The sequence below is a fragment of the Pteropus vampyrus genome, unplaced genomic scaffold, assembly GCF_000151845.1.
Source record: "Pteropus vampyrus isolate Shadow unplaced genomic scaffold, Pvam_2.0 Scaffold85, whole genome shotgun sequence".
NCBI classification, from domain to species: Eukaryota; Metazoa; Chordata; class Mammalia; order Chiroptera; family Pteropodidae; genus Pteropus; species Pteropus vampyrus.
Window position 1 is genome coordinate 6,580,688 of NW_011888866.1, and position 11,079 is coordinate 6,591,766.

The 11,079-nt window shown below is 43.2% G+C and overlaps 1 protein-coding gene across 2 annotated transcripts in view; it reads right to left on the reverse strand.

Moving 5' to 3' along the window:
- Window positions 1–11,079, reverse strand: part of CGNL1 (cingulin like 1) — a 157,327-nt gene that overhangs the window by 15,395 nt on the left and 130,853 nt on the right. For both annotated transcript variants that reach the window (XM_011363426.2, XM_011363427.2), the window contains 2 exons: window positions 9,729–9,890; window positions 6,729–6,818 (listed from right to left, as the gene is read on the reverse strand). In XM_011363426.2, the coding sequence (XP_011361728.1) occupies window positions 6,729–6,818; window positions 9,729–9,890 (252 nt within the window). The remainder of the gene's footprint in view (window positions 1–6,728; window positions 6,819–9,728; window positions 9,891–11,079) is intronic.

An 11,079-nucleotide genomic window follows, 5' to 3' on the forward strand; every position in this document is an offset into this window, starting at 1 on the left:
TTACGGGGTCAGGTGGTGACTTCTGCAGCTGTGCTCCGGCCTGAGGACCCGAGGACCTAGGGAAGTACCAAGTATCACGAGCCCCTGGCGACAGGCCCTGAGCAACTCTGAGCGTCCATGTAGGAGCCCGTTAATCCTCCAGGCACCCTCTGAGGTAGATGTGAGCACCCCCACTTTCCAGGTGGACGGTTCAGGAACGGCGGAAGCAGTTTTGGGATTCTATCCCAGGCTTTCTGGCTGAAAATCATATATGCCTTTTCTCCTCTCAGCAAACCTGTAGGACCAGAGCCCTCAACGATGCACAATCCTACAAGCAGGGGTAGTTCTGGCGAGGACCTCGGAGCCCAAAAGGACGATGTGTCTACAGTAGAGGGATTCAAGGCTCACCAAACAGCACACAGCACTGGGCCCAGGACTCAAGACAAATTCTGCCACTTAAAAGAAGCAGCCGCTGGCCAAAGTCTTGCTCGCTCATTGCCCTTGACTGGAAAATCTGGACCCCACCAGGAAATGGGCCTCCTCCTGGGGGCAGAGGCACTCTCAGGAAGCAGCATCCAGGAGGCCTCTGCAGGTTCAAGACCTCCCTGGACAGCCCCAGGCAAATGGTGACTCTCCAAAAAAAAAAAAAGAAAACAAAATAAAACAAACAATAAATATGTCCCCTTAAAGACGGCTATTAAAATGGAAGTATAAAATAAATCAGAGTGAAGTACAAGAAGGAACACATGTGTAACCATAAAACCTAACAGTTGCTGTGACCAGGCAGTCAATTTTTCGTGAGTCTTTTGGAAACCAAGGTTTTTGGCAAACATGATAGGCTTCCTTTAATTCTTCAATAAGGACAGCCTGACAGTAAATTATAAAATAAATCTGCCACATGGAGCCTTGTATAAGGAGTATCACATGGTTTTACAGAGACTGCTGCCAAGGATGGGCTTTACTGTAAACCAGGAGTATTTTAGCTGTGCCCAATATAGTGGTCCCTAGGACTAGTCCAATGACTTGAAAATATTCCAGATCAGATCCCTCTTATCCTGAACCCACACTGGCAAGAAAAAAATAATAAAGCCTCCGGCTTGGCCAGCCTCCTCATTTGACGAGGGAAGTAAATCTGAGGCTGGCAAAATATTTCTTATACAAGCTTAGTGCTTTACGTGCCGTTTACCCTTCAGCTATATTAAATAGACCAAATAAAAACTTTCCAGTTGAATTAAAAACAGAACTGGGAGCTGAAGGCAACAGTTTATCACAGCTGGACTGAAAGAATGCGAAACGCTGAGCATTCTGATCAGAAATAACAGTATCAGATTCCAATGGGTTTTATGACCCGAGCCAACTCTCAGGATTAGAAGCAGCTGCCTTCTGGGTTAATGAAAAGCCAGAGATATTTATGATTGCTAATAACAATATTTAACCCCATCACCTGTGTTTACCATTGGGCTGTAAAGGGATTGGTGAGCATACACTCCTGGCTGGTATTAAAAATGATACTCAGTCATGAGAAAAGAAAATCATTATTAACCAACTGTACACATTGGGTTTTTGAACAACCAATATAACAGAAGGTCGTTCTGAGATTAGTATCATTTTAGGAAGGGAGGGAGGGAAAGAGAGAGGTAAGGAGGGAGGAAGGAAGGGTAGATGGAAGGAAGGGAGGAAGGAAAGAAGGCAAGGAAGAAAGAAATCCCATTTTGATCTTTCACTCACTGACTACAAGGAGCCTGATTTCCCAGGCATTCTGGTGGTTGCATCTCCCTGGCGCAGACTGAGGAGCCGGTGTGAACTGGCCACTGGGGAGCAATTCCTTAAAGTGACTGCAGAAGCCCAAGACTTTAGCAACCGGGATTTATCCTGCAGTTGCCAAGGCAACAGAGCAGTCTCCATCGGCCCCTGGAAAGACCATGAAGCCACCCGAAACTCTAAAGTTGGTATTTTTCATCCCAACCACCGGCTGCCTGGCTTGGTGAATTGTCTTTCTACTGGGCTGGGTCGTCTTTGCCTCCATGGCCAAGAGAACACCTCTCTTTACAGGCCCAGCTCTACTGTTAACTGTACTCACTCAACCAGCCATGACATGGCAGTGTCCAAGGAACTAGAACATCAAAACCATTTGAAGCACACCAAGCTGGGGCACTCTTTTGCTATTTAAAGCCTGGACTCATGAGGAGAGTCAGGAGAGAATCAGGTGAACGTAAATCCTCATCCATATTGAGAGACACCATGGCATTATTTTTAACTTGGCAATAGTGGCCCCAAATGGATTGGGGGTGGGTCTTTACTTTTACAGTCTGATGGTGAGACTAGGTAGGAGGCAGTAGGCTTTACAGTCAAATTGTGGCTCCATCTCTTGCAAGCTGAGTTACCCTTGGCCTCCGCTTAGCCTCTCAAGCCCTTGAAAGCCTAAGCGAGGCACAGACACAGCACCCAGCACCTAAAGAATCCTCAGTAAGGTGCCAATTGTCATAAATGAAAACACAGTTTTGGAGAAAGAAAAGAAAAAAAGGATTCTCTGTATTTAAACATACCAAAAGCCAATAAAATATCCACTATTTAACTGACTTTTCCTTCAATTTTAAGTCAATCAGAAACCCTCTACATAAGGTGAAACTGTATTTGGGTGAGAAAACAAATACTCCTCACTTTTGTTTTGTAAAAGAAGACATCATTCTATCAAATAGAAATCTATCCTTTTTCCATCACATTAGCCAAATTTGAAAACAAATTCCAAGCATCTAAAAGTTTGAAAAATTTGTCTCTCTATTAAGATTCCCTGAATCTATCAGTCTGAAAAAATAATATCCTGAGCATGTGTGGGAAACAAAGGCCTTAGGAAGGCTGAGAACTCACAAACAGCATGGTCAGCATTTATTGAGTGAGCATCAGATCTTTGCACAAGGAAAAAAAAAAAAAAAAACCATGGAAAGAACAGAATGATCTCATGCTGCCTTTCCTGTCTTCTCCCTCAGAACAGCCCAGCTGAGGCTTCCCTTCAGGTGTCTCCTTCTCCCAGCACCCACCCCCGGCCACGTTAATCTTGCAGACCACTGTGTCTGCTTCACTTCTCTGTTTAATAACTTTCTATGGCTCCCCACTGCCATCAGGATAGAGTCCATTCTAAACCCTCAACCTGCCTCTCCTGTTATTCCCTTATGGAAACTGGAAACCTGATCAAGCCACAGTAGTCCATCCACTGATCCTCAAAATACTGTATAAATCCTGCCTCCCAGTCCTGGTTCACACCATTCATTCTATCCAGGATTCCGTTCCCACTCCTCTTGGTTTGTCGAAATCTTACCCTTCCTTCAAAGCTAGCTCCAGGTCCACCTTCCTCTAAGAACTCTTTCACGGCACCCAGCTGTGGTCTTGTTCTCATTAGATGCCTCAATCCACTTTGATTTGGTGTTTGCTCCTTTTTCTTGTTAGTTATCCATTTTTCAGTCATGCCTCATCTCTTCAAACAAACCACAGCGCCTCAAGGACAGGGCCCACTTTTGATAATTTTGCAGCCTTACCGCAATGCTATGCACACAGTAGGTGTCCATCACATTTTGCAAGCACTGCTAGATAGAACCTTGGGAGTCAAGAGACCTACAGCCAGCTCTGCAACTAACCAGCTATGTGACGTGGTGGCTCAGGTCCTCAGATCTCTCCTCCACTGTACCAGTCTGAGGAGATCAACTCGGAGGTCCTTGACAGATCCAAGATTCTGTGAAAGGGGCTGGCCATTTGCTAAAATCACTAGATACTCTTTTTTTGTGTATTTGTTTTCCTAACTTTTTCACCTGAGCCCTATCACTAAGATTAGGAAAAAGAATGGGAGATGTTTGGGGGAAGCAAAGATTCAGAAGAAGAGTTTGTAAGAAGGCAAAGTTTAAGTAGAGAGCCGTAACCTTTTGCTTTTGAATTCAAAGAGAGCAAGATCTCAGAAATGAAATTTCTCCTCTCTTCCCTTTTCAGGGAATAATAGCAGTTTGTTGCGTATCCAGGGTCAATGCTATAAACCAGTTTGGAGATAATAGAAGACATCATTTCCTACTCCTTAGGAGATGTCCCCTGCTAAGGAGGTATCATAGGTCAGCATTTTAGGGAGCAGAGGGGAAGGGGTCTTAAGTTTGGAAGTTTCTCATTGTTCTGATTCTGGCAGGAAGGCAGCAGGCACACGACCCTAGAAATTAACATAAACAGATTGAAACAGCTTCAAAATTAGGACCCAACTGTCTACAGCCAGGGCCCTCTCCTCAGAGCTTTTACTTTAAGAGGCAAGAAATAAGTCTCAGGTTGACCTTGACTTTGAGTGAGAATTAAATGCTTTCCTATGAGCCAGGTATTTGGTCAACACCTTTCTCTACCCTTCCTCACAAATCCAGAGGTGACACAGGCGAGAAGAGAGGCCTGAGCACTCAATCAAGAGAGATCACTTTATCTCAGCGGTTTTATCGGTTGCTTTTGCAATTCCCTCCATCAATCAGAACATGTCAATTTCTCCACTTATAACAGACACCAGGCTTTACCCTCTCTACCTCAGAGAGTGCGGTGAGAAGAGAAAATAAAAAACAGAACTAATAGGGCAAAGAAGCTAGAGACTGTGAAACTCATCTTTTTTTGGCATATAACTCAGACACAGGGAGACAATAGGGGAAGTAAAGGGTGACTCAGATACCTCTGATTTGATACAACCGTCTCATAACATTTCAATGTTGGAATTTAAAAAAGCTTTCAGAAACCTCCTGGACAAATATAGCCCGGTGCTCTTTCCGGTAGATCAAGTTAGTTCCCATAACTTCCTCCCTGGGCTTACTGCAAGTTCTCGGCTCAGTGAAAATATTTTCAGCCTTGACCACATCATGGAGAGCAGTTCTATCCCCCAACGATCTAAGTGCTCAGCTGAGAGGAGTAAGAAAAGGCCAAAAGCAAACTAAACCAAAGGAGGCAACTACCTTCTGGTTCGGTTTGTCTGTGTTTTGTTTTGGGTGTAACATGTGGGTCCAGAAGTCTGTTTTAAGTGTCTGGTTATTGATAGGATGACATACTTTCCCACCATTCCCCCTGCATAAGTCACAAGAAGCATTAGCAAAACAAATTCATGGCCACTTCTCTCATCATGAATGCTTAGCAGATCCCCAAATGCCCTGTGGTAATGTGTACTTAGCCAAGCTGGCAGGAACTGGTAATTAAACAGCTTTCACACTGGTGAGAGAATTTAGAAAATGCAGGCTTAAGTAAGAACCTATTAGGGCTCAAAGGTCAAGGTTGGGCTCTCCATCTGGACTTTTGGTTTCATGAAGGTCTTTCTCTAAATTTCTGAAGTTCAGGTCAGATGGAATGCCACCCTCCAGGGAAATGCGACATGCTGCACAGAACCCAAGTTCAGTGGGGATGGTAGATGGAGCCTCCTCCAGTTCGAACTTCCTTCACTCTCAGAAGCAAAGTAGCATGCCCATCTTGTTTGTAAAGAACCTGTCGACAGGGAAACAATGGCAGAAGGAAAAGAAACCATGATCCCCCTTCGACTTTGAGTAGGGGCTACCAGCTCAGACGGCACTGCCCCTGATCATTGGAACCTCCAGTTCTTGATTACTCCAAGATGGGAGAAGGTGGTGAATATGAAAAAGTAGAAGAGTGACCAGAGGAGAGTGGCCCTTTGCATAAGGAAGATTTTGCCTAAATTAATCTGTATTTCAGATTTTTTACGTCAATCCTTTACACAGATAATTTCCTAAATTTTTCTTAGCATCATCCAAGGTTTTTAGGTTTTGTTTGCAATGTTTAAATAAGAAAGTGCCCAAAGCAAATCAAGAGGTGAAGTTTTCTAAATGTCCATGTACAGTTTCTCCAGCACCATTTACAGGAGCTAGGTGTACAACTAAGTTGTCACTGAAAGTACATCCCATCAGAGGTTTCTACAGGTATCCACAGGTATCATGTAAGTGAAAGGCTGAAATTAATGACTATAAGTTCTTTTCAAAACTGCCACTGAGTGTTCTGAATCCTCGCTCTGTAATGTTTCCATATTTTTCTCTCTCAAATGGTTTGAGCGTATAGTAGGGACATGGCAACCAGGTAATAGTCCACCAATTTCTAGTGATGTGACAGCCCATCCCCAGGATGTGACTTAACCATTCTGAACTTTTCCTTGATTAAAAAATGGAAACAAAATCTATAAACCTGGGGATTTATATTAAGTGTAGTTTAGGACATTAGTTCTACTATCTACAGTGTCCAGACAGTGAGAACTGTTCCTGGCTGCTCCCCAGTGCTGCTGTAAGGGTCAAACGTAAGTGAAACTCCTTTCAAAACTGCAAAAAGCATTAACTTGGAAGGTACTGTTATCGTATTGTGAATGCCTCATAGGTTTATATATTGCTAATTAGCTTGTAAAGTCCTTAAAGTAAAACACTGCATCATACCACTTGCCATTGCACTAACATACTGCTGGCTACCAAATTTCACACAATTGCTTGCTAAACTAATGATTCTTAGAGCCTCAGCTCTGAACGCATTTTGCCTATTACAGCTAACAGACTTTATCCATAACTACTCTGGAAACTTCTACTTTATGCCTGATGTTACATATTATTCCTCCCTCCTAGTAACTTACTATGAAGACTATGTGGTTTCCATAAGGCATGAACTTTCTTCCCTGCTCCAAGTGAATCCTCAGGTTGGACCGCTCACATTTCCTTTCTCAGGCAGGACAATCTACTCACCACCCCCAGACAGTACTGTACCTGTTCCCTGCTCCGAGTGATCCTCTCAGACAGCAAATCCGAGTTGTTTCTTTCTTCTTCTAATTCCATCTCCAGCTGAGACACCTTGTCCTAAGAAAGAAGCCACAAACACAGCCTATGTGCACTGATCTGGGTTAGGAGCAAGGGCTGCCCTGTGCAAGGAAACCCCAGGGCACATCAGAGCTGAGTGTCATTAGGGTTTGGGGGAAAATGTGCCTATTTCTCACAACGCCCAAAACAGATATTTTTAAAACTGTGTTTTATTGCTCTTATAATATAAAATGTTGCTGAGCATTTAGAATATACATAAAAGGAAAAAAAATATTACCCTAAACCCTAACATAAGCACGAAGGATATTTTAGCATGTATCCCTCAAGTCTTTTTCTCCCTTTTGAATCAATAACTTTACAAAGACCTACCTTAGCCTAACGGGTATCTAAGTTACCTGTGGGAACTGAGATACCGTCCACGGCACATTTCTCTAAATACTCCAAGCTTGGGACATTGTTCTGCCTCCCTCCTGCTCAGGGGTTCCCAAGAGCCTTGCAGGAGTCAATTCTATAACAGCCTTTTTTTTTTGCACCTGCCTCTTTCTTCGAAGGAACCTCAGACATTTAATACTGTGCAGCCCCAAGTCTGCATTGGAATAACATAAAGACAGTGTCGGCCCATTCTGCTAAACCAACCATCACAAAAGAAGAGTAATTTCTAACTTCCTTGCTAGCTTCTAATGTAACATCATTGAGTGTTAAGAGAAAAGCATTGCAAAATAGCTTTGTGTACAAAAGAAAAAAATGAGGCTTCTGACACAAACCACCACACCTAGAGCTGGAGACGCTGTGAGTTTTGTGCATGTGTCTTTACTGTCACCAGCCAATTCATCATATATCTGGGTTAACTCAGAGCCATACTTACAAAAAAGCAATCAGTACTGTGAGTTTAAACACTAGTCAGCAGCATCTATACAAAAATATTGTCTCTGCCATTGTCGAAGTTGGCTGACAAGCTATGGATGCCTCTGTATGTGCCAAAAAGAAAATTCACAGAACTCATGTGAATGACAAAATGCTGTGAATGCCTTCCTTGTTACTGACTGAAATCTATAGGGAATCCAGAAAGTTCTCTCACAGAAGCCAAGAGTCCCAAAGTCCAACTCAGAACAGAGAGCCAGATGAATCCTGCACCAAACTTCTTAAATTTTCAGTGGTTCTTGACTCCTTCCGGGCCAGTTTTATCCTAGTCAGAAAGCACTAAGGATCCACAAGTGCTGTATTTGCATAAGATAGCTACCTGAGTTTGAGTTTACATAAAATGCCTGTTGTTGAGAAAGTGCTTCAGTCCTAAGAGTTAGTTTAAGTGCGAGTGAAAAAACAGGCAAGATATTAGTCACAACAAGACAGTCCTGCCAGCTGTCTCTCAGGGGAGGAACCGCCACCCCCCTCGCCGCCCCCCACACACAATGTGCTTCACAGGGGTGGGGCCTGGAGAGCTATTCATTTTCTAATTAATGGAGAAATCTCTAAAATATTAGAGGGGCAAATGAAGCTTAATTGTGTCACTGCTTCTAGACCTTGAGTTAGCAAAAAGAAATGTTCTTTTTAGTAAGAATATTCTAGAAGGAGATGACCTGACAACTCAATGTTCAGCTAAAAGCACCTCTTCATAGGGCTCTGTTCCTGCCTCAAATCTGTACTGTACAGAATCCAGCAGGAGTGGTCAGGGGACCGGGCCAAAGGTCATTACATGCAAGGCTCTTACGTCACTGCCTAATGAGGCTTTAGCTTGCTTTTAACCAAATTGTGTGGGTCCTAGAATAATTATTTTCTAGCTAACTAGATTGAATTTAGCTTGACTTAAAATGACCCCTCCTAACGAGATCAGAACCAGGACTTTAGCAAAATATCCAGCAATCTTACAAAAGGAATAAAACTGTAACCAGGTTATTCTAGCCTCTAAAAAAGGCCCATCTAATAAAATCTTTGATGACTGAAACATCACTCCCTAGATATAAATTCCAACTAAGTCCCCTGGAGGTTTTAGAGGTTATTTCTATTTATTTGCAAAGTTGAATCATGAATTCCATTGATTTTAAATTCAAGCTATCTCTCCCTGGCCTTGAGCACTGTCTGGCTTTTATCAAAATCTTGACCATTTTAACATCTCTCATAGATTTTTAGGTGTCTCTGCCCATTTTTAAATTCCATCGGGATGTGGGTGGTGAGGGAGGATGGGGGATGTTTCTGGTGTGGGGTTAGTTTTGTTCTTGAGGATTATTCCTTTTTGTAAGTTCAGGTGGGCTGATGTTAAGGTTCTTCCTATCATTTTCAGAGGACTGTTCATAACTAGATTCTATTACTCGATTCGCATTTTTCTAGTGTGTTGTGTTTTCATCCTGTGAACAGATTACCCCAAGCTGATGACTTCCCTGAGCACTTTCTCATATATTGTCTTGGACTGTGTATATACTGTGTGTCCAAAAAGGAATCAAGCTATAGTTTGCTGCTAGCTTTGGCAAAGCTGGATCATCTGTAAGGAAAACCGGCCAGAATCCAGAAACAAGAATGGAGCACATGGTGTGGCAAATGAGCATTGGGTGCCCCTAGGAGTTAGACAGTTTGGGTTCAATGCATAGCTCAGCCCCTCTCTGGATCGCAATGGTCTTCTCTCCTTTGTAACTGGAAGCACCGCCCAAAGCAGCAAACAGAAAATGAACTATCAGTGTTTGCCCTTACATAAACGTCTCAAACCTCATTGGAACTCTGTTCTGCTTCTTCATCAAGATAATGAGGACACCAGGCTATATCTCCATCATTCCTTCTAGCTCTGATGCCTTATGAGTCTATTAATTAGCAGCATCTTCCCCACAAAGAAATGACCTTACTATCATCCAGCAGTTTGAAAAAATAAAAACCAGAGACCTCCAAGAGGCTGAGGTGTGAGCAAAGAGGCTGCCCGCCTCGCATTCCACACTCGCTCTCCACAGGCCCTGGCCCACAGACCTCCATCTGCTTGACGAGTCTGCTGCGGTCATCTTTGAGGTGACTCTTGGCCTCCAGCTCGTACTCCAGGTCCTTCAGCGTCTGCTCCAGAAGCTGCCTCTTTGTGAGGGCTTCATCCTGAGCTCTCTGGTAGTCCCGTAACTCTTCCTCCATCCTGCGCATCTAGAACGAGAAGGGGTTTAGGTGCTTAGCTAGGGCATGTGAGGAGCACAGAGAACTTGGCAGTGCACAGGAGGACCCAAGGAAGATCAGGTGGACCCCCACTACATTGGAGATCAGCGGACCTGAGCAAATGCCACCTCCCTCCGGGCCTCAGTTTCCTCTTCTATAAAAAGAGAGGGGTTTCCAGCTACAGGTAGCAACCGTGTGTGTGTGTGTGTGTGTGTGTGTGTGTGTGTGTGTGTGTGTGTGTGTGTGTGTAGAACATATAAATTCAATATCACAGATCAGCATTTTAAAATTAAGCATAACTGAAAAAAAAATAGAGTACAAGCAAATAATGTTTTGTGACACTTTTGTACTAGATATTTATATATTTAGTATGTATTTAGTACATATAATATTTTCTACTAAATATTTATTGTAAGGATGTATGAATCACTGGGTTGCAATGCAAGAGGTATTTCTTACCTGAGGTCATAATCAAAAACACTTGAAAGCTACTGAACTAGATAAGTGCCTCCTAGAATATAATTGATTGCTCGCCTGTATCAGCATCCTCTCAACAGAGGTTTAACGTTAGGGGGGAAAAAACTAAATTAATGACCCCGAAGCAACCTGCAGGCACAAAATTTAATAATATAATAATCCACATTGAGTGAAAACCACTGCTCCCTGGAAGAAAATCGTGTCCAGCGGTCACAACAAACAGTGTTCTTTTCATCCACAAGGTGGCACTGAACTAATAATTTTGAAGACTTAAACAAACAAAAGGGCTTGATTCACAAGGGATGGTCTGTTTTCCACTTCTCTGGAACCTCCTGAAGGGACTGAGCCACCTCCGCTCACAGTAGGTATTCCTGAAACATCTGTGTGGACGGATGTGATGAAGCCCAAGGCTGTCTGTTTTGTTCTCAACTTTCTACCCTCCTGGAGATGGTTGAAAGCATGGTCTTAGAAACAGACTAACTACACCAGGAGGGTTTTCCTTGAGGAAGTATATGACAGTGAGTGACAAACTCTATTAAATACTGTCCTTTGGGGGTGATTTTCACAGAAGAGTTAGAGAATCCCCAAAGACAGGCTTCTTGGGCTAGTTTAGGAAGAAAGTGGAGGCTGATGGGAACATCTGACATTTCTATGAGAACAGCAAGCCTTGAAGAAGACCACTCCAGATAAAAACCCTAGGGAG